Source organism: Lissotriton vulgaris, chromosome 4_1 (assembly GCF_964263255.1).
Source record: "Lissotriton vulgaris chromosome 4_1, aLisVul1.2, whole genome shotgun sequence".
Classification (NCBI taxonomy): domain Eukaryota; kingdom Metazoa; phylum Chordata; class Amphibia; order Caudata; family Salamandridae; genus Lissotriton; species Lissotriton vulgaris.
Genome location: NC_141691.1, coordinates 1,587,738,949 through 1,587,763,897, shown reverse-complemented (window position 1 = coordinate 1,587,763,897; position 24,949 = coordinate 1,587,738,949). Strand labels below are relative to the sequence as shown.

The window sequence follows — 24,949 nt, the reverse complement described above, 5'->3', positions numbered from 1 at the left end:
ATCACCTATGGGCAAAAGGCCCAGCTGACGTAGGTTGTATGCATATCACGCCATATCGTGTTACACTCAAGACAGGAGTTGTTCTACCCAGAATCAGACAATACAAGTTACCACCCGATGCTGTAGTGGCTTTACTGAAAATCATTGAAGAGCTTATGGCCCAGGGAGTGGTCGTAGAGACCGACTCCAATGTCTGTAATTCACCTATCATTCCAATTCTTAAACGTACCGACCCCAAGGCACCGCCAGTATATCGGCTGGTGATTGATCTTCGAGAACTGAACAAATGCATTGTACCACAGTATCCTGTGGTCCCCGATATCTCTTCCCTATTGACTGCCATTGATTCAGAAGCAACGTTCTTTACTGTAATTGACCTCAAGAACGCTTTCTTCAGTGTACCTATTGATCCGGAGAGCCAATATCTCTTCGGATTCAGTTTAAATGGACGAAGTTTCAAATTTTCCCGCACACCTCAAGGATTCACAGAAAGCCCCAGCATCTATAGTCAAGCACTGAAAAGACAACTAGATTGTATTCAAATGCCAGTTAACACCGCTTTACTGCAATACGTCGATGATCTACTGATCACCGCACGAAGTGAGCCCGAATGTGAACAAGCATCATTGACAGTTTTACATTTCCTGGCCGACAAGGGACACAAGGTGTCTCCTTCGAAGCTACAATTCTGTGTTCAGCAAGTTGTATACTTGGGTCACTTGCTGTCCAAAGTGGGGAGACAGCTCACTCCCGATCGCATTCAGTTAATTGTAAATATGCCACGACCCCGGACACAAAAGGAAGTGCGGGCCTTTATAGGCCTCACCTCGTACTGCAGACAATGGATTCCTCAATATGCATTTCTAGCTAAACCACTCATCCAGTTAACAACGCAGGAGGCAGCAACATCGATTGCCCTCCCTTGGACTCAGGAACATACACAAGCCTTTGAGGAATTAAAGAAAGCATTATGCCAAGCACCAGTTTTAGCGACACCATGTTACAGCAAACCGTTCACACTTTTTGTTACAGAACGTGATGGTACAGCATTGTCTGTCCTCACTCAAGACCAAGCAGGTTCACATAAGCCTTGCGCTTATTTTTCAAGTACATTGGATTCAGTAGCCCAGGCACTCCCTGCGTGCTTAAAGTCAGTAGCAGCAACAGCGTTAGCAATAAGACAGAGCGACTCAATTGTTTTAGGTCATCAGTTAACAGTACAAGTTCCACATTCCGTAGAGGTTCTTTTAAACAGAACCCAAACTCAACACTTGACTATAGCACGACTGACAGGTTACGAATTGACACTATTCCAGCCACACATAGAAATTAGACGCTGCAGTATCTTGAACCCAGCAACACTGTTACCTACAGTTATGACAGATCCAGCTCTGCATGATTGCATAGAGATCATTAATGCAGTAACAAAGCCCCGACGAGATTTAACATATGTTCCATTGATAAATGCAGACCTGACACTTTATGTGGATGGTTCATGTATGAGAACAAGTACAGGAGAATTAGTGGCCGCATATGCCGTGACCACTGAAACTGAAGTTAAAGAAACACGTCGTATTGATACACTGTCTGCTCAAGCGGCAGAGCTCATCGCTCTGACCCGAGCCTGTATTCTAGCCAAGAACAGAAATGTCAACATATACACTGATTCCCGTTATGCGTTCGGAGTTGTACACGACTTCGGCATGCTATGGCAAGAACGAGGTTTTCTGACCTCTCATGGTGCCAAGATCCAACACGGTCCCCTCATTCAAGCACTGTTAGAAGCAATACATCTGCCTTCAGCCATATCCGTCATGAAGTGTAAAGCACATACTAAAGTCACAGATTCTGTTTCCCAGGGTAACGACCTGGCAGATCAGACAGCAAAACATACAGCACTGACTCACACTCAGACAACTGATACGACAAAGACAACAGATCCGACAAACTGTATGACAGTCAGGGATCCCACACTAGATGTTATCGACATTCAGACACATGCTACTCCAGAAGAAATAAAGAAATGGATTGAACTAGGAGGGATCCAGACAGATCAAGGTTGGATGACGAAGGGAAAATCTACATGGTTTCTCCCTGACTCTATGGTTCAAGTCATGATAAATACAGCACATAGTCCTGCACATCTAGGAGAGAAAGCGATGTTAGACAGTTTACAAAATCTCTGGAACAACAAACACTTACGAGCAGCCGCAAAACAGAAAGTGCGTACTTGCATGATCTGTTGTCAGTTCAATCCAGGAAAGAGCGTCCCTGTAGAGCAAGGTGGATTTCATCCTCCCGATCACCCTTTTGAAGTCCTCCAGATGGATTATATCCAGATGGACCGTTGTCGAGGATTTAAATATGTTCTCGTAGTTGTCTGTGCTCTGTCCCGCTGGACCGAAGCATACCCAGTCTCAGATTACACTGCTCCGACCACTGCCAAGCAGCTGGTTCGTGAATTCTTCCCACGATACGGCTTGCCTCGTGTCGTGTACTCAGATAACGGTCAGCCATTCTCATCTGCATTAATGAAAGAAGTTTCTTTATTACTAGGATACCAGTGGAAATTCCATTGTGTCCGACATCCCGAAGCAGCAGGCCTTGTAGAAAGGCATAACCAGACACTAAAGATCCGCCTTGCCAAAATATGTCAGGAGAAAGGGGTCGACTGGATAGTCGCCCTGCCAGTGGCACTATTCTACATGAGAATGGTCGCCCATTCGAGATCAGGGCTATCCCCGTACGAGGTGGTCTTTGGCAGACCACCGAATATGTGGGGGACGCCCATTCCGAAAAAGATTACTGATGTTGATTGTAATATGTTGACAGATTACCTTGCCTCCTTGATGTCTGCACTCCAATCATGTCGTTCACAGGTTGCCGCAGCCTTCCCTGACAACACTGATGTAAAGCCACACGACGTCCGTCCTGGCGACATTGTGCTAGTTCGCAACTTCGACAGAAAGAGTCCGCTGGAGCCCCGCTGGAAGTCCCCGAAGACCGTTCTTCTCACCACGAGGACGGCCGTGAAAATCGAAGGAAGAAAGGGGTGGGTTCACACGAGTCATGTGAAAAAATTCTTTGGACTGAAACCTGATCGAGACTCGTCCACCCCCACCAAAGACTGTGTCGAACCAAAAGACTTTACAGAATCTGAACGAGAAAAAACTCCTCAAGAAAATTATCGCATGAAACTCCGATCTAGCAAGTCAGACAGTTTAATTGTTTAAGTCCTCCCCTAGGTGAATCGGTTAAATAGTTTCTGACATGTATCCCCTAGATCGAGATAGAGAGAGAGAGAGAGAAGCCAAGAAACGTACATATTGTAAATCACTTCGTAGTCACTGTATAGTGACACTATTAATCATGTTTACTCTGAGTATTTTAATTATTGTTGTCAGCATCGTTTTGCCTATCTATTACCCTATTTTCAAGCGTGAACAATCTGTCTATAATGTATCTGCTGAACACACTTTTAGTGAGTTACCTCCGCACGAACTTTCCTACAGACTTGCGCTGCGCAACAATACATTCATTAGTATGCTACATCATTCTCATCAAACTAACAATGCTACAAATTGCTGGATATGTGGCCGACTCCCTCCCTACCAGAATTACAAGGGAGCTCTGCCCCTCTTTCCGTACCCATTCACTCACAATGGCTCCTGCGGAGCATGGTTTAAAATAATTAACTCCTTAGATCCTGATATTGCTGTTTTCGATGGGGGTTGGGTTTGGGGAAACCTGAACTTAGTCCTGCTAGACGTCTGTTACCCTGATAAGGAGGGACTCCCCACTAGAATAGGAACTGATCTAGAAAATGAAGTATATGGATTAGGTAATTATACAATTAGCCTCATGATTCTCACTGTTGAATCCGAAGCTGCACCAGTTCTACCCATTATGTCAGTATTGCCAGTCACTGGTGAACTATGTATCAAGAAGAAAGGTTCAGTACACTTAGGTCATAGTAAATGCACTACTGTGGTCGAATTCAGTGATCATGGAAAATCGTCCTTTAAGGCTATTAGTCATTCTTACTTTGTTTGTGGTCATACCGCATACATACGTCTACCTCCAGATTGGGATGGTACCTGTTACATTGCATTCCTTCTGCCACCTGTTTTCCTAGCTCCCCCTGATTACCATAGAAATACCAATCTAGTAAAGAATAGACCCAGAAGAGATATCCCACTTGTCGACTACACAGAAACGGCATGGGAACAGTACACCGACTTTAATAAAGGATTCTTTTTCTTTTTAGGACCTGTTCAGAATAGTAAATTAATACGCAGATTAACTAGAACACTTGAAGCAGTAGTGAATGAAACTGCCTCCGCCTTAGGTAACTTAACAGAAGAGCAGTCCGCCATGCGGGTTGTTGTCCTTCAGAATCGTCTTGTTATTGACGTCATCTTGGCAGATAGAGGTGGAGCCTGTAAGGTCATCGGGTCAAGTTGCTGTGTTTTCATACCACAAAACGCACCATCTGTATATCAAGCTATCACCCGTCTCCATAAAATTGCAAATCAGATACATCAGAATCCAGGCACCTGGACTTGGTCCGGTTGGTTCTGGACAACGTTAACAGCTTGGGGATGGAAGATCCTATCCTTCCTAGGCATTGGCCTAGTCCTAGTATTCAGTTGCTGCCTGTGCCTGCAGTGTGGGCCAGCGATTTGTGGACTGTGTGCCACGTCATGTATTGAACATTCCAGTTTTCTCTCAAAACGTAAACGAAAGAAAGAAGAACAAATGATGTTACAAGAACAAACTGATCGATTCATGAGGATCGATATTTCATGAAGGGTCCGTAGGGAACAAGGAGGGAATGAGGAAATATAAATTTTTGGTCATGATATGTTCCCTAGCGCGTACCCCACCGACTCCATGTACCAGCTTAAAGTGCATGTAACTTCCCTCCTGTGCCAGCTATGAAGACGCAAATACATTTGCGTCCAACGTTAACTTGTCCTTTTTCAGATCCACCCTGAATGGATTATATAGTCCGTTCCTAAGTATGCTATGCCACCGTCTTTTTGTAGTACACTTTACATGTTTTTCCTGCTCTGGCAGAGTAGGCCCTGAATTTCTGCCATCGAGCCTCTTTTGGCTCCTGACTCTGACAGCCTCTGCCCAGGCTACCCCTGTACCCGTGAACTCTGACTTACTCCCAGCGCGGCCCCTCGCGCTCAGTTCAGCCTGCTTTCTGCCAAGACTGACTATAACCTTCGAGTTATCTGTTCCGCTCCTCGAGAATGCATTCCTGCCTACTAGCTCCCGTAAACATCCTCTCCAGCTGCAGAGCCAAAGGGCCGACCTGTCTCAGTGCAAGTAATTCATAGCCTCTGTTACCATGCTTCCATGGAAGGCCTCGAGCCCCCACGCTTCTCATGCAGACACTTAGGCGCTTATACACGCATCCACAGTTAGCATAGAATAGCTTCTGCCCTAGAGACCTTTCCGCCCAGATAGTATGGTTCCTAAACATCAGATATCAGATATGATAAAAGTACAAGTTGATCTGACATGCCAGACTTCTGTCTCTTTCCGTCAGTGTAAATGTCAAGTCCCCTGCACCCCGTCAATCACACGTCATGCAGCTGCGCGCGCATCCAAGCTTCCGATTTCTGCTGACATTGCAACAATTCTGTTAGCATCACCCCTTGGTGCCACCCACTTGCGTCACCTATCAGTGACGTTTCTAGCACACACCTCCAGCTCACGCCTAGTTCACGCCTCTTGATTACGTACTAGTAACACGTGCATACTGTTATCTTGTCTTCTCTCAGCTGTTACGCCTACTACACTACTTCCTATGGTATAAATCAAGTATATAAGCTATGTAATGTCAATAAAGTTTGCTCTATCCCTTCTGACACCCCTGTGGTGGTCAGAACATGATATCCTGGTCACGACCATTCCTTTATGAGGAATAAAACCCTTAGAAACTCTAACACCACGGACTCTGTCTTTTTTCATCCGATCTGAGTTATTATTGATTAAGTACTTACCTGCATAGAAATTAAGAGAGTAAATTAATTATTTACGTCAACACGGTGCAGAGGAAGCGGAGGGAAGGACCCTCCGCAGCAACATCAGGGTCCTGGGCATTTTGGAGCGCTCGGAGCAGGGCAATGAGGAGCGATTCTTGGAGAACTGGATATACGGCAAGCTATGCCCCACGGGTCTGTGAGAGGCCTTTGTAGTGGAGAGAGCCCACAGGGCGATGGTCCCTCCGCCGCCGTGGGCTCCTCCTAGGACCCTCATTGCCAAAATCCTGAACTATCGGGACAGCGAATCACGGTGGGGGATGATGGCGCCCTACGTGTGGAATCTTCGGACTCCGACGACTTTCCCCCACAGACTGTGGCAGATACTCCCGAAGTGGGAGTGGTACCAGAAACTCTACCGCCAACCCCCCATGTGGTCTCAGAAACTGTCATGGACCCACTGACACCTACTCCAGACCCGTCCTGAAGATTATATCCTTTTTTTCTTTATTCATACTGCTGAGGTAGAGGGGGCTGAATATTAGTGGCCTAGTGATAATTGACTCACAGGGACTCTGGAGAAGCGCTTTTTGAGATATTACCTATGGGTGACTCTTTTTGGAGATCTTGAGGTGGAATGTGTATATATGTAGAGGTCATATGCTTCTCGTGGGGGTTGCCAAACAATCCGGCTCTATTGTATCACATGTATAAAACTGGGCAGCTCGGGACATTGAAACATGCCATGAAGCGGCTGGTCTGGGTCGGGAGTTAGACCTCGGAGGATTTTCTTATTCTTTTGTAGGGTAGTTTTTGGCCCCAGTTGGGCTAACGGGTCAGCTGTGCATGTCCTGGCACCAGCATGGGAAGGGCATTTCTGCATGTATAGTTGTCAGTATATTGCTTGTGGCGAAGAAATGGCGTGGACAGGTTTTCCACTCTTCACTCTCTACTTCTGCCAGGGGAGTCCTTGTGTGGGTGGCCCTAGGGACCCCATTTGCCCTCAGGTATGTAGAAGCTGACATCCATGGAAGATATCTACTCCTGAGAGCTAAGATAGATGGTAGAGATATCGCTATAATGAATACTTATGCTCCAAACGCAGACAACCCAGACTTTTTTCAGTCCCTACAGGAGGTTCTGGTGTCAGAACTAGAAGTCCCACTGATCTGGAAGGGGAATTTTAATTGTGCCCTAGACCCCGACCTTGACAGGTTTCCACCCCGCAAAGGCACGAAGCTGAGGATGACGATAAAACTCTGTGAGGTAATGGGGAATATAGGGGCCCAGGATATGTGGTGCCAAAGACACCCAACCCAGAAGGTGTATACTTGTTTTTCACCTGCTCATAATACGCACAGTCGCTTAGATAGTTTCTTATTTGCAAACCCAGGCACGGCTATGTCCTTTGAGGTGAAACATCAAGCGCGGTTCCTATCTGATCACTCCCCGGTAGTGTGTGTTTGGTTGTCTGGGGGGCCCGATTCGTCCACGGACTTGGAGGTTTCCGGCAGAGGTCCTAGAGGACCCAGTGGGGAAGCATCACCAAGAGACTGCCATAACTAACTGGGACGGGCCGGAATTATCACAGGCCACCTTAGTGGGAAGTCCTGAAAGCAGAGTGAGAGGGGCCTGCATGAGCCTAACATGCGGGGTTTGAAAGCAGCTCCACCGAGAGCTACAGGAGGAGGAACGACACCTCTCGGAAGTACACACTTGCGAAGCTCCTGAAGCAGAGGGGAGGGATAGGGAACATGGCATCCGGGAGCACATCCATGACATTTGGGAGAGGCTTGACAAATACACCCTCACACATTACAGACAATGCCTCCATAGGGAAGGAGATAAATTGAGTCGTCTCTTGGCCTGGATTCTCTGGCAGGAACACGCCCCTGCCGCGATTGTGGCTCTGCAGGAGCCTACGGGAGGCCTGGTCCACTCAGAGGGAGGGCTGCTGCGGGTCCTAAAATCCCATCTGCAGTGTATGCCGCAGACCCCGCAATCAGCAAGGCAGCTTATCTCCCTTACCTGTATAACCTGACCCTACGGTCTATCCCTAAACCGGCACAGAAGGACCTCGATAAACCCCTAACACTGGGGGAGGTACAATCCGCTCTGCAGCACCTACCACGAGCCGGGTAGTGACGGGTTCCGGCCTGAGTTTTATCAAGCATTCCCAGGTACGCTTTCCCGCCCCCTGTTGTAGGTCTACCTCGAGGCATTTGATCACAGAGTTCTTCCACCAAGCATGACACAGGGGAGATATGTATGATTCTGAAACCGGGAGGGGATGCTCATGAGCCCTCATCATATCGACTGATTACTATGATTAATACAGATGTTAACATTTTATGTAAGCTTTTGGCTGCTCAATTGGCGCCAAACATGCCTCACTTGGTCCATGAGGACCAATGTGGGTTCATACCGGGACAAAACACGGCTATGAATCTGCACCAGCTTAACCATGTCATGCATGAGGTACGCGATCTGGAGGAACAGATGGTGCTAGTATCCATTGACCTCGCAAAGGCGTTTGACACAGTGGATTGGGGGTACCTTCTCGAGGTCTTCCGTGCTGTGGGGTTGGGTCCCAAATTCTGTCACTGGATTCGCATTTTGTACCCGGCACCCCGCGCAAGAGTAAATCTTGGGGCAGCGTGATCAGAAGACTGGCAATTAGGAAGGGGCACTCGCCAGCGGTGTCCCCTTTCGCCTTTACTGTTCGCCCTGGCCATAGAGCCATTCGCAGCCCGGGTCAGGGCAGAAATGGAACGATGAAGAATTAGAGTAGGTGACACGAGTCATGTTATCTCCCTATATACCGATGATGCCCTGTTTTATTTGGCCACTCCTCTGGATGCACTACCTGTATTGCTGCACAAATTGGATAGGTTTTGAGAGGTCTCTGGATTACGACTCAATCGCGGTAAGTCCCTGATTTTTCTGTTGGCGGGACTGGCCTCGGCACCCCTGGGGGATCTCCCAGACCTGGGGCTGCGCTGGGAACAGGTGGGTTTACGTTACCTAGGGATTCAGGTGGCCTGATGGACAAATAGGCGCTGGCCCGGATCATAGACCGGATAGTCACGTCTTTGCAGCAGTCGGTGACATTTTAGAACACCTTTCCACAGTCATTGATGGGTAGGCTGGCCATCTCTAAGATGGTGATGCTCCCTAGGACACTATGTCCTCCAGAACTCCCTATGCCCGTTACCGACGCGAGTCTTCAAAACGCTGAACATGCTACTCACGTCCCTGCTCTGGGTGGGCCTGCGCAGTAGGGTAGCTCTCAACACTTTTATACGCAGCTATGAAGAGGGTGGACTGGAAGCTCCACGCTTCGATTTATATTATTACGCGGCCCAATTACAGCCTGCGGCACGTTGGCTTATAGACCCGGGCAACTGGGAGAAATGCTTTTTCTCCGGCAGGGTGGACACCCAGACACTGCAGGAAGCACTGATGCAGGCCAGGGGGTCGGAAACAACTCTTCCATACAAAGTGCGACATACAGCCGGTATATGGCAGCGGTTTGCTGAGAAAGTCTCACGGAAATCTCCCTCTCTCAGCGAGCTTTCGGTCTGGATATTAGCCCCCCTTTATAGACATGGGAAGGTACATGTCCTTTCAACCTTGGAGGAGGGTGGCTGCGAAGTTCTTGCCGACCTTTTTCCCAACGAGACCTTATCACTTACGAACAAGCGGAAGAGAACTTTGGCCTCGGGCAGGGCCAATTTTTACACTGTCGGGGAATCCAGGATGTGGTGAAGATCACCTGGCCACAGTACCCGGACATTCCAGCTCCGACACAAACTCTAGATATCCTACTCACGTGTGGTACAGGTCGCAAATTAATCTCTCTCCTCTATAAAGCTATGAAACAGGATTCCACCCCCCCCCCCCCCCCAGTGCTGCCATCTGCCTGGGAGAGAGATCTCACTGTCCACCTGGATGAGAAACAATGGGCACACGTAGGCTCCCTCAAACGCACTGTCTCCTGTAATGCCAGATTTAAAATAACGCACTTTAACTTCTTGCATCGTACCTACCTAACCCCGGTATCCCGGAAGCACATTTCATGTGACAGGGGGGATAGATGCCCGAGATGTAACATAGAAAAAGCAGGCTTTTTGCACTTGGCCTGGGATTGTTCGATTGTCAGACAGTTTTGGGAGGAGGTGATGGGCAGGATTGTTGCGGACACGGGCCTTCAGGTGAAGCTGGAACCTTTGAGTTGCCTACTTGTGTCTGTCCAGAAGCCCAAGAATAAGAAACTCTAATATAAGCTCCTGCAATTAATGCTGGTGCTAGCTAGGCGCCGCGTAGCTATAACTTGGATGGGGCAGAGGGGCCCGGAAGTGCCCATCTGGCTCAAAGATGTTCGAGAGTGGTCCCTAGCCGAAGAAGCCCTTATGAAACTCACCCGTAGGGACGAGAAGCTACAAGCGGACCTAATGGTTTGGCATGAAATGTGTACTTCTGGGTTGGTGGAGGGGGAGCCCTCCTCTCAGGATACAACTGACAGCGGGGAGAGTGGGTTAGATGTAGACGATGGCTCAAACCATGATGAGAAGCGAGAGGATCCAACCCGGTAACATACACCCTGAGAGTCAGTGGCATGTCCCATGCTTCTTCTTCACTGTATTATGCTTAGGAATGGATATGTTTCCCCATTGTGCCTTTCTTCCCCGATGCTACTACCTGTGCTACGTACCATTAATAATATAAATGGTATGCCTCTATATGCTGTGTTGATGTCAATTTGTTTTTGTATCGGTAAAATGAAAAATTAAGTTTAAAAAAATATATATATAAATCAGCATCCAGACGCCCAGTCGGGGGACATTCGTGCTCCTGGTCTCGAGCGAGTTGGAGGTTGCTGGAGCTGTTCAATCTAGGAATTTCTAGAATTTAAAAAAAAGAGGGATCTGATCAGTGTGTCAACGAATATAACGGATGGAATTCGTGATGGGATGAAAACCAGACAATCAAGGCAATCAAATGTGATTGCCTTGTTTGTTTCTCTTTTTTAATCACTGGCTTTATGTTGTTTTTCGGATTGTCTGGTTTTTGGCTTGTCATGAATTTTGTTTGTGTTGTTGTTGGTTGATATATTGATTGAATTTTTATTAAAGACATTTTCTTGGGATACTTGGATTGATTTGTTTTTGCGGCTTCTGGCTTGCTCAGGACTGGGAGTGTGGGTGTTTTTTGACTGGGTGTTTGGGTGTTGAATGAATATATTTATAGTGCCTTCCAAAGGGAGTTATTTATGACTGGTGAGCTAGCAAAGAACCAGTAATTTCAGGTTGCACAATGAATGCACTTCATGTGGATATCTAATGCCCTCCTTGAGACATCTGGCTGCAAATAAAGTTTTAGCTGACTGAAAAAAAGATGGCAGGTTGGACATCCACCACTTTCTAGCACATTTAAAAAAGGTCAAGGTGCACCACTTCAACGTTTTTGGAAACTGTTATCTCTAGTGGGGTAAACAGTAATGATCACAATCAAGTATTTCTTGTATTCTTTGTAGTTCTTTATTCAATTCAGTTGAAAAAGGTTGTACACAGGATCTACAGCCGACGCGTTTCGTCCTCAAGGGACTTCTTCAGGGCTGTTACAAAAAAGACAATATATAAGACATACAATTAAAACCTAAAACATAAATCTTTTAAAAAGCAACTAGGCTAGTACACGAAATGCCAGGCTTCAACTACAGTACCTTACAAGAATTAATTCTAGCACAGATCCTATATTTCCAATACCAACACAATCGGGAATGTCTAGAACCAACTTTAAAAAATATGCTGTTCAGAAAATTGATAACACACTTCTTTCAAAGTATTGTAATTGCGAGAGAACAACCTCATTTTTAGAGCTTTTCTGTTTTTGTAGCTCAATAAAGCAAATTATCAATTCTAATACATAATTTTAGTATTGACATCTTACACCATGTACATAAAAGAAAACCCCTAACTAGTTCTTGCATATCATGTTCCATGTCAGCATGACCCTCTATAATTGGTGGCCACCAAACCCTAGGTTCAGTGGTCACCATGAGCGTCTCAAGATTAAAAGAACCCCAAATTACAGAAGAGCAGAAATTTGGGGAGAGAAACTAACAGAAATGTATGTAACATAAACAAGCAATCATACCAAGAAAATCACTAACGATGATGTCCCTGGATCCTCTCACGTTGTTATGGGATGCGTAAATATATTCGTGAAGTTATGTAGTGGACCAATGGCATCTGTGAGTGATTGACGAGAGGTTATTAGTGAAAGAGCAGCTGAGGGACAGATAAGCCACATGTAAAGACATTTCCAGAAGCCACAAGTGAATCTAATGGCTTAGATGGAATTAAGAAAGTCTGACCTACCACATTTTTTGGACACCTGTCCGTTTAGGATTCTGTCCCGGCAGATCACTTAATCAAAATCGACTACAACCGAGTCACACCCGTAATATAAGGTGTTGAGTTTTGTATGTTTTAGCCACCTATAGGATAATAAAGAGTTTAGAATAAGGATTTTTTTTAAGCAAACTCCCTATTGACATAAACCAAAAATTGGATGCTTTCTTAGTTTGAGAGGATTTGCTAGGTGTAAGATTAAAAACAGGCAGAATTATAGCACTTACTTCCAAAATTAAGGAAAGCGATCCAATAGCAGTGGAAACCAGGGTAGAAAGATAGTGGGGACCTCCGTCTGTCATCTATGAAAAGCAAGGAAATGGATAGTATAAACCTTATTTGATCCTAAATGTTAGAGTGAAGGGCCCAAAGTAAATTCCAACGTCATCCTTGTTTGTCATGCCCAAATGTGGCAAGCCAACTGTGGAATATAGCTACAACTCAGTTAATGTTAATGAGTAGACAAATATTTCTTACCTACTAGTATCTTCTTATTAGCTAGTATCTTCTTATTGTAGATGGAAAGTGTAGTAGTTCTAATGCCAAGAGACTCTAAAAAGATGAGAAAAGGAAGGAAAAAGTCAAAAAATTCAAAAGGTTCCTGAGTGAGAAAAATGGAACCTTAAAAACCTTCCTTTTAGGCATCTCATCAAGAAATAATCCGTTGTCTACATAGATTAAAAAAGGGGGGGAAAAGACAAAGAATATATGATATATATCCCTTTCCCTAAATTTAATAGAAAAGTGTGCACACATACCGCCCCATGTACTAGAGGGTGGGTCTAAAAGAGAAATCTTGGAGAGTTTTTGACTAGGTGCTGTCTTTCTTGGGAATTTTCCACTGTTGTCTTTAGTTTAAAATAAATTGTTACAATTCCCAGTAGCACTAGCCAACTCCGCATTTGACTTCTTGCCACGGAACAATCAGAGATTCTGACTATATATCATATAGCGGATCATCATTCCAGGCTTCAAAGACAGGAGACAAGAACTAGCTCAAGACCTATTTGCCAACAATTCTAATGTGAGCAATAGAACCAACCCCCCTACTGAGGGACTAAAAATAAAATTCCAGAGATTAGAAAAACTCAGAAAGAGTGAAATGTCCCGATGGTGGGATGGGACAACCCTGGGCAAGTACATAGAAAATGAAAAAATCCCCAGGGGCCTTAGAATTTTAATATTCCCCACATTCGAGGACCTCAGCCCTGAGCAATTGGAGGACTGGGAAAGTAACCTAAAAAATGCCTCCTTTAACATGATGAAAATACTAATAAGAAACTCTGAGATCAAGGGGGAAAAACTCAAAAAAGAGATAGAAGACTTGGAAAAGGATATCGAGACATCCCCTTTAAAAGACATCATCAAAAAGAACTATGATATACTAGATAGCATCCTTGAGAATCACCAACTTTATCTTCGTGATAAAAAAATGAAGAAAATTAAAAGGGATGATAAAGACTATAAGGAGGGACGAATATATACCTTCTCTCATAAATTTGATAACATCAAAGTACCGGGGGATGGTAGAAGACAGAGAGAGGAGACCCCCGATCTAACATCAGCGAGTAGTCTAACATCTTTATCTTCCACTGCTAGCTCGCTCTCAAGTGAGGTTCCAGCACCCGCAGCAACAGGAGAGACAAGACCAGGTCAGAACCCTTTTTTAGTGGAAATGGAGAGGTTGAGGCTAGGAACAAGGCCAAAAGACCCAAAACAAGGAGGGGGGGGCGCAGTTGGAAGAGATCAAAGCAGAGGCAAGAACTCAAATGCGGAAACGGTTGCGAAGAGGACAAGGTGCAACAAGAACTAAGAGATAATAACATTGAAAATGGGATAGAAAGAGGTAGCACAAATGAGTCTATTATTGTGAATCTCTCAGATAAATGTCTTTCCCATGATGAAAAGTCTGTACTTTCCCATGATGAAAAGTCTGTACTTGAAATGGGACTGGGCTTTTGTCCGAACCAAACAGGGGATGATACTGAAATATTGGTTGACTTATGTAAGTTTGTTCGCACTCTGAAACTAAAAGATCATTTTGCTAGAAACCCTGTTAAGAAGAATGACTCTTGCAATGATGTAAATACTGTGACCCCATACACTGTGAATGAAATAAATTTGTTACAATCACTAATAACGATTGAACTTGAAACTTCTATTGATACAGATGTTATTTGCAATGAGTTGGATGTGTCGGAAAATGTAACCAAATCCAGTGGTCTTAAACCAAAATCAAATTTTGTACCTATAGGCACCCACCCCAACATAGACATTTTCAAAAAAAGAGTCACTACAGGATTCCATAAATTGATAGATTCCCCGATCAGTCGTAGTGGTAAAAATCAAAATCTCACACCACAGGAACTAACTGCCCTCAAAAACTTAAGGTCTGATAACTCTATAGTCATCCGCGAAGCGGATAAAGGGGGTAATATTGTCCTCATGAGAAAATCTGACTATATGAGTGAAATTGAACGTCAACTATCGGATACTGACTGTTACAAGAAATTGGTGGAAAATCCAGTGGGCAATCTCACTGCCCACATAAACTTGAGACTGTCAGACTGGCGAGAGACAGGATTGATCAGTGAGGAAGAATACAGGTATCTGGCTGTAACAGCACCAAGCTCGCCTTGTATATATATTCTCCCGAAAATCCACAAAGGCGGCCCCTTTCCACCGGGCCGTCCGATTATTGCAGGCATCAATTCCCCTACAGAGAGACTGTCACAATACGTCGACACGTACATTCAACCCTTTGTCCAGAACTTACCAGCTTACATTAGGGACTCTAAGGACATTCTGTCAAAATTCCAAAATTTGACATGGTCTGAGAATATGCTCTTTGTAACAATGGACGTGACGAGTTTATATACTTGCATTCAAAAGGAATTCGGTATGAGAGCTTTGGCCTTCTTCTTAGGACAAAGGACCGCAGATCACAGATTACATAATGAGGTACTCATGGAGATGACAGAGATCATACTGTCTAAAAACTTTATCCTCCATGACTCAACATGGTTTCAACAGATACAGGGTACGGCGATGGGTTCCAGGTTTGCTCCCGCTTACGCCGGCCTATTCATGAGCTGGTTCGAGCGGGAGCATGCCTGGGGCCGTCACTCGGCTAGGTGGTCGGATTACATCATTTTCTGGGGCAGGTACATTGACGACGTGATCATGTTGTGGAATGGGCCTGCCCCAGAGCTGTTGACATACTTTGACTATTTGAATGATAACCCGTACAATGTAAAACTGACCATAGAATACAGTGAACAACAAATTGACTTTCTGGATATAACCTTTTTTATTGAGAACAACATGATTAACAGCAAAACACACAGGAAAAGTACTGCATGCAACAGTACGCTGCACTTCAAAAGTTCACATCCTCGACATGTGATCAACAACATACCATATGGTGAAATGTTGAGGATGCGAAGAAATTGTAGCACCGAAGATAGTTTTCAGACAAACATCAGGGAGACCGAAGTACGCTTCCGTCAAAGAGGTTATCCCCAGAAGATACTCAATAAGGCAAAGGCAAGAGTAGCCAAAGTAACTAGGGAAAGCACATTGGAAAACAGGGCTCCGAGAGTAGACAACAAATTTCCCTTGGCTTTCTCTACAAAATTCACCGATGAAAACAGCAGGGTGTATAATACCCTAAGGAAACATTGGCACCTCTTGACAGAGATCCCAAGTATCAAAAATGATCTTCCACCTAAACCTAAAATCATCTATAGGCGAGGCCACAACTTGAGGAATATTTTGTGTCCCAGTTTGGTGACTACTGAAAAACAGAAACCATGTTGGTTTCCACCAAAAACTGTGGGGTTCTTTACATGTAGAAGCTGCAATGTATGTAGTCTGGGAAGGGACAAAACGAAAACCTTTTGTTTCAATACAAACAAGACACATAAAATCAAGCACCTCATAAACTGTAACACAACTTTTGTAGTGTACATAATAGGCTGCCCTTGTGATAAAATCTACGTAGGCAGCACGAAACGACCCCTGAAGCAGAGGATTCAGGAACATGTCAGGGCTCATCGCAATAATGATCACAAATATGCGATGACATTCCACATGCAGGACAAACACAAGCCAGAGGACACACTATGGTTCATGGGGATTGACCACGTCCCTCCGAACCCGCGAGGAGGTGACCGGACTCTGGCCTTAAGAAAATGTGAAGCAGAGTGGATATGTAGAATGAGGAGTGTGGAACTGGGACACAATTATGACGATGAAATGCACTACCTCATTTCATAGGCTTCATAATGAGATTGATGAATAACTGCAAACATTAGTCTTGACACTTGTGTCAATATTAATGTCTCCCTGAAACTCTAATTTCTGAACATTAAGACATATCAAAACACGAAGACCAAAGACATGTATCCTCCTCTAGTGGCTGTTTACATCTGACAATCAAACTAACATGTTCTGTATTATATACCTTGTGATAATCATCTACTGTCTGTATTTTGGTATTAACTAATGTTTGTTCTTTTGCAAAAAACTGTACTTTGTGAAATGTATGACAAGATTTATTTGTAACATATTGTTCTTGCATATTTGTTTTGCCATTTATTTTTACCACACGGGGTGATTACGTAACAGGATGTTCGTTATTTCAAGGATGATGTTTCTTTGGGGGAAACCCTCGGGTCATTCTTTCATCTCTCTCCATTCCCTTGGTCTTTCTCATATTTTGAAAATATATACCCAGAAAGCACCTTCCGTTAATTAGATTCTTACCCTGGAGGCCACCATGCTATGTTTGTACCATAGGCCTACAATGATCCTCGAATCTATATTTTCGACAATACAGCCCCATTGTTTTAAGAAAGTTGTGGAGAAATGGGGATACTTACAGCGATAACACAATTTTTGTATTTTTATAAGTGTGAGGAATCATCGCTATTTTGTAGACAAAACCAATTATGTAGCATCTACGAAAACCATATATGGAAGTAGAGTGACTTGTATTATTTATGACAATTTGCCTCTAAAATTTTTTTGTTCTAACTTGGAAATGCCATAGCAGCCCTTGAAAAGGACAGATCGCCGTTTCTCTCTTATAAATATATCAGCCCAAACTGTAATGGCCGCGATGAATAGATTTATCTTTATATTTCCTCTGCCCAATTCAAAATGGCCGCCGCGCTTTGAGATAATACGGGGATTGTCGCTAAGGACTTTTTCATCTTTGACTTTAAACATTATAACTAACTTATCATAAGTTTGTTCCTTTATGGGGCTTTCTAAATTAAACAGCTACAATGTAAACAATCACACTTAGTTATATTTTTTCACCACACATTTGCCCAAACGCAAATGGCCGCCGCGTGTGAATGCAACATCTAGGATTATCGCGGCAGTTGTCTTTTTCTTGTCTCGATCCTAATAATAAAATAAGGATTGCGTGCTGAATTCTTGGTTTTCCACATGGAAACTTGTCCTGCTATTTTAAGGCATTACAAGAAACCCTGGTCAGACTTTAAATATAAATTCCCCGATCTTACACAATATGGCGGCGACGTAACTTCGATTGGGAGTTTAACACTACAATCGAACACACACAACATGGCTACCGCGATTTGCGCCGACTTATTCCATGAAATGAAACCAGGTGCAGGCAATTAGGGAATGATTTACTACAGCATATAAACCCAGCAGAACAGGTTAGTATTCTGCCGGTATCTGACGGGGGAGGACGTCGTTTTGCACGCTGCTTGATTGAGCCACGAAGGAACCAGGGGATGCTGCAGGGCACTTTATTAGGGTAAAGAGGACACTTGCATAGACTTAATGGATGACTCCTAATTTCTGGAGCCCCACAGACAAACTTTAGGTAAACAGTTACATCATCATCTTGCTTGGTAGATTGATAAGGGTTTTGCTTCTTTCTATATTGTTGTTTTCACCATGCCTGTTAGGTTTTTCTATTAAATTTAGGGAAAGGGATATACATCATATATCCTTTGTCTTTTCCCCCCCTTTTTTAATCTATGTAGACAACGGATTATTTCTTGATGAGATGCCTTATAGATAATAAAAAGGAAGGTTTTTAAGGTTCCATTTCTCTCACTCAGGAACCTTTTGAATTTTTTGACTTTTTCCTTCCTTTTCTCATCTTTTTAGAGTCTCTTGGCATTAGAACTACTACACTTTCCATCTACAATAAGAAGATACTAGCTAATAAGAAGATACTAGTAGGTAAGAAATATTTGTCTACTCATTAACATTAACTGAGTTGTAGCTATATTCCACAGTTGGCTTGCCACATTTGGGCATGACAAACAAGGATGACGTTGGAATTTACTTTGGGCCCTTCACTCTAACATTTAGGATCAAATAAGGTTTATACTATCCATTTCCTTGCTTTTCATAGATGACAGACGGAGGTCCCCACTATCTTTCTACCCTGGTTTCCACTGCTATTGGATCGCTTTCCTTAATTTTGGAAGTAAGTGCTATAATTCTGCCTGTTTTTAATCTTACACCTAGCAAATCCTCTCAAACTAAGAAAGCATCCAATTTTTGGTTTATGTCAATAGGGAGTTTGCTTTAAAAAAAATCCTTATTCTAAACTCTTTATTATCCTATAGGTGGCTAAAACATACAAAACTCAACACCTTATATTACGGGTGTGACTCGGTTGTAGTCGATTTTGATTAAGTGATCTGCCGGGACAGAATCCTAAACGGACAGGTGTCCAAAAAATGTGGTAGGTCAGACTTTCTTAATTCCATCTAAGCCATTAGATTCACTTGTGGCTTCTGGAAATGTCTTTACATGTGGCTTATCTGTCCCTCAGCTGCTCTTTCACTAATAACCTCTCGCCAATCACTCACAGATGCCATTGGTCCACTACATAACTTCACGAATATATTTACGCATCCCATAACAACGTGAGAGGATCCAGGGACATCATCGTTAGTGATTTTCTTGGTATGATTGCTTGTTTATGTTACATACATTTCTGTTAGTTTCTCTCCCCAAATTTCTGCTCTTCTGTAATTTGGGGTTCTTTTAATCTTGAGACGCTCATGGTGACCACTGAACCTAGGGTTTGGTGGCCACCAATTATAGAGGGTCATGCGGACATGGAAAATGATATGCAAGAACTAGTTAGGGGTTTTCTTTTATGTACATGGTGTAAGATGTCAATACTAAAATTATGTATTAGAATTGATAATTTGCTTTATTGAGCAACAAAAACAGAAAAGCTCTAAAAATGAGGTTGTTCTCTCGCAATTACAATACTTTGAAAGAAGTGTGTTATCAATTTTCTGAACAGCATATTTTTTAAAGTTGGTTCTAGACATACCCGATTGTGTTGGTATTGGAAATATAGGATCTGTACTAGAATTAATTCTTGTAAGGTACTGTAGTTGAAGCCTGGCATTTCGTGTACTAGCCTAGTTGCTTTTTAAAAGATTTATGTTTTAGGTTTTAATTGTATGTCTTATATATTGTCTTTTTTTTAACAGCCCTGAAGACGTCCCTTGAGGATGAAACGCGTCGGCTGTAGATCCTGTGTACAACCTTTTTCAACTGAATTGAATAAAGAACTACAAAGAATACAAGAAATACTTGATTGTGATCATTACTGTTTACCCCACTAGAGATAACAGTTTCCAAAAACGTTGAAGTGGTGCACCTTGACCTTTTTTAAACTTCTTCATAGTTCATGTTTTGAACCTACACTGTAACAGTGGGTGTTTCTGGAGTGTGCACACATACCGCCCCATGTACTAGAGGGTCGGTCTAAAAGAGAAATCTTGGAGAGATTTTGACTAGGTGCTGTCTTTCTTGGGAATTTTCCACTGTTGTCTTTCGTTTAAAACACTTTCTAGCACATGTCCCACTCTGCTAAGTATGATCCTAAACCTGATTCCTTGCAATTAGCTCTGGCATGGCCCCCCAAAGCAAAATCAGGGCTAACTACTCCCATTTCTAATCAGACAGAGAAAAGTATCGCCCATTTACAAGGTAAAGAACCTAAAGGTAATTGGTGACTCCAAAAGGCCCATGGATAGGCATCTATCTATGGGCCTATCCACTGCAGCATCTGCAATATTAGGAGGACCTTATGCTCTAATCGCCCCTTGCTTCGAGGGCTCTCCTTCTCCCCTCCAGCTACTCTCCTGCCTGTGCTAGACTCTGGTGTTTATCTTCTTCACTCTTCCTTTCAGCTCTTCTTTTCCTGCTCCACTCACTCTTACCACCATTAACCAGTCGTCCTAGACACCAAAAAACCCATCTCCCAATGAACTCTCAGTATTACAAGTGTTATGTAAAATGTGAAATCATGGCGCAACAGTAGAAGGCATCACACAGCTATACATGGTGAAAGAACAGTGCAGGCCAAAAAAGTGTGCTGATGAGGGAGAGGTGAAGAGTTCACTTGAAAGTAGGATGCATGACCTACAAGGTTGTAGTTAAAGGAAAACTCATGTTTGACAAACTTGAGGGAATTTACGGCCTTAGCACACAAGCATGTACCCGGTTATCCTAGTTAAACAAGAGTGCAGTTGAAGATGATTGAAGAATAGGATCAGGAGAATGAATTAGCCAAGAACACATAGAATCTGATAAGAGGTCTTAGGAGCACAATGGTAAAGCACACACTCCAATAAATATGCATTCACCATTGCTAGACCGGATGTAGAGTGAATTAGGTTAAAGTATAGGGTTGTAGGTGGCATGATGTTTTCCATAACTAAGGTATACCTACATAGTGATTCATTATTTGACATTTTGTAACAAAGTATTGTCTGACTTTGTGTAAAAGACGCTGCCTGTGAAGCAGCAGATTGATACCTGCTGTTTACTTGTGTAGACTTGCCACTCTACCGGTCACGACAGTAAAGAGCTGTTTTTTACATTGCTAAGAGGAGTCTGTCTTTTTCTTTATTCTGAAGTTACCCTACAACACATGTATCTGGTTGAGGCCCTCTCTCCCTTCCTAAAGTGTAGAGATGTGGTAGGGACCTGAGGAGAGAAAGTTATTTTTGCACTCCCCACCCAAAGCCTCAGGAACATCTCGGCACACACTCCAGAGGAACGGGCAGGTATAGCACTGCATCACATTCCCCCGTAACAACAAAAGGAGGTAGAAAGAAATGATTTAAAGCAAAAAAACATTTTCCTGTTAAGGGAAGCAATTCCGCTCAAAAGCAATGACTGGAAAAGAAAGAGGGATGTGATGGTAATTTACCCCTCTCTTTAAAAAACGATATGTCTTTACTCCGAAAATAAGATACAATATCTGGGTAACTTAAACAATGACCTATCGTTTGTAGTCAATGTGAATTCCCCCCACAGAAAAAACGTACAAATAATGAAAACAGTAGCTGTTCAATTAATAAATTAGACACATTCTTTAACTATTTTCAGACAAAACAACTACCTTTTGACTGCTCCTTTCATCTTCATCTTCAGAAGGGTCAGAGAAATGTTTTGGGTTGTCCATCTGCAGAAATGCTTTCACCTCGGGGCTGTAAACAAACATAACAAAATTCATGATTCTTGGCACCTGTGCATTTTGATGTATATTTGACGAGGTCAGAAGAATTCTCTTTTTACTGATTTGCACATATTATGATTTGGGTTGCTGACAATAACTCTATGCATTGAAAAACATAACCACATCCCCAATATTGTTGCAACTTGTCACTTAGTGTTCTACACAACACAATGAAATATTGTTTAAATAAGTTTGGGTTTTGACTGTGTATGAATTGCTTAGAAGTGATTATGAGCACTGGTTAGTTTTCAATAATTATTATTGAATTTTCATGTTACAAAACCTAAGGAAGGCATATGCTTCTTGAACATAAGTGACACACAGGAACTCTTTGTGCTAATGTCTGGATAGACAAGTTCACGTGCACCTCCTTACCCCCATGTCTAGCTATACCCAAACCTGCAGTAACGTGTACCACTCATTGTCCAATTAGCCTAGGCGTTAAAGTCTATTTGGGCATGTTAAACCTGTTCACATCAACGGGCAAGTCAGAACTGGAGTCCATAGTCTTCTAATCGTATGAGTTTCCTCCTTCAGGTTGTATGCTATCTTTTCAAGGCACAGCAGTTGCCATAGCCTCTAGAGCCATACATTTAAAGTTGGTGTTGTAGTAGTTCCCCTAAGACTCAAAATAGTCAGTTTGGCAACTTGTAGTAAGTGGGAGAACCTTTTCCCTCTACTTTAATGTAATGGAGTAGTGGCAGATGTTTCGCTGCTGGGATTCATAAGATGATCAACATTGGGCTTCTATCTACATCTCCGCCTTCATTTTAGGATATACTAGTTAGCACATTCCCACAGAATTCCTTGATCTAGGGACATTACCTTTTATATGCAGTACTATACTAAGTTCCTTACACTGTCTCCAACAAGCTCTGGGTTGGTGTCTTATCTATTTTAATAAAGCAGGGTGGGAGTGTAGTGGTATTGATATAGAATCTTAGAGAGTGTTTTTCACCCCTCTGCATGATGTGCAAAAATGCTTGTATATGAATTTGTCTCTCTGGTTATGTTTTAATGGGGTATTAAGGGCTTTCCCTGTTGTCCTTGATAAGCGAAACCCAACTGAGAAGAGTTGTGCTTTAAGCATGACGTAGATGCTGGAAACAAGGAATTGTATTTTTGTTAATGTTTGCAGGAACTTTTCAAAACCTGTTAGTGACTTTGTGAGGCCCTCCTTTATGCAAGGAGGCGTCACCAAGTGCCTAATTTGCAAAAGGTATCTCTCTCTCTCTTACTTAGAGATGTGATAAGTAGCCTTAATGTCATCAAATTAACACATTTTCCCCATTATAGTTAAGATGTAAAGTCTAAAACAACCCCATATCTTGTATGTTTGAAAGTGACCTCTATCTAATTCCAGAAAGAAAGCGGAGTTCTCTATAATGGGTGTTATGCTAAATAGATATATGGTGAGGTCTAGGGGAGATGTACAAGTTCAAATACTGTTACTTCTTACGTGCGTACGGCTTCATAGTAATGACGTAGGTGTAGAATACCCAGGCCTCCTTGTCTAGGATGCATTGTGTACGCTTGTCTGTGCAGTGGTATTTTTTTTACCATTCATATATAAGTGTTGCCGATGCCTTGTAGCTGTGAGAATGTGCTTCCGGAGTGGGGAGGGGGGGGCGTGGGTTGGGGGTTGGGTCAGGGCCTGAAACATGTATAATTTTTAGGGTTGAGTCACCATTGTTGGGATGTGATTCTTTACAGCCATGACAAGGCATGACTGTGCCATGAGATGAGTTTAAGAGTTTCTTATCTCGTTCAGTAGACTGAGTAACTCTGATGCATACATTAAGGTCGTCAGACAGTCTAAATAGTTGAGCTCTTTTCACTTCCATCTAAATGGAGACTTATCCTGCAAGTCGGAGCCAGTTTTGTCCCTCGGCTTAGTCTGGAGTATTGCCAATGAATGATATTCCTATAGTAAGCAAAATAATTCTTGTAGCAATTGCCTAGGTGCAGTGAAAGATAGTAAGATACCATCCACAAAGGCTGACATTTTGAATATGTCCTGATGGAAGTCAAGCCCTTGGAGTTGTTTTTGTTTGCTTATCTTTTGCAACGTTGGTAGCAAGTAAATAATAGGGGAAAATGGGACAATGTGGAGATGTTTTGCTATTCATTCGTACACCGGCCGAAGGTAAAGAGTAGAATGCACTAATCCAGCCTCTAAATCCACGCTGATTTCGGATTTAAAGAGTGATGACTTCATTATTTCTCAGTCTACCCATTGAATGTGTGCTTCACATCCAAAGAGAATAGCAGTTCTTAAGCTATTTTCATGTCAAATCAATTAGATGTAGAGCCTATCTAGTATTGTTGTTAGTTGATCTGGTTGTGATAGAGTTAATCTGGAGGGGGCGTGGCCAACACTGCCTGCGACTCCACACCAGCCCAGGGTATCTTTTGGAGTATGAGCCATCCCAGGCGGCCATCAGGCATCTGGCAGACTCGGGAACCCCAGGAGTGACAGTGTGTACCACAAACGCCAGCCCAGCTACATACTAGTGCATCAAGAAGATATGGCCTGAAGCGGTGTGCCGGGGAGGTGGGGGATTTGTCATGCTACAGCCTCTGTGTGGTAGACCAGCATGGCCTGTGGAGCCACAGCGGCAGCCTCCCTCCTTTCCAGAGAGCAAGGTGCATGCCTGAGCATCTCGTTGGGAGCTCGGAGGAAGTCGCAGGACAGCCCAGCAGTGGAGTATCCAGAGCCCCTGATCGATGTTGGATCCAGGAAGGTGGTAAGGCCATGGTATCAGTGGGCTACTCCTGGACGTCTATTCTTTTCTCTCCTGGTCACCCCAGTGACCGATCCACAGCCGCTTGTGGCCCTCAGTGGTTCCTGAGGCGAGGTGGGCCACACACGGCAAGCAGGACATGGTGACAGGGACTTCCTATGCCCATATCTGTTCACGTGGGCCCCTTGGTGAGCCGGGAGGTTGTAGCATTCACTAACAGGCACAACGCCCTCCAGCGGCCCCTTGTTG

At 43.5% G+C, this 24,949-nt stretch overlaps 1 protein-coding gene across 3 annotated transcripts in view; it reads right to left on the bottom strand.

Moving 5' to 3' along the window:
- The window catches only part of SGK3 (serum/glucocorticoid regulated kinase family member 3), a 652,786-nt gene that overhangs the window by 250,587 nt on the left and 377,250 nt on the right, over window positions 1-24,949 (bottom strand). For all 3 annotated transcript variants that reach the window (XM_086965820.1, XM_086965822.1, XM_086965821.1), the window contains one exon: window positions 21,840-21,927. In XM_086965820.1, the coding sequence (XP_086821946.1) occupies window positions 21,840-21,927 (88 nt within the window). The remainder of the gene's footprint in view (window positions 1-21,839; window positions 21,928-24,949) is intronic.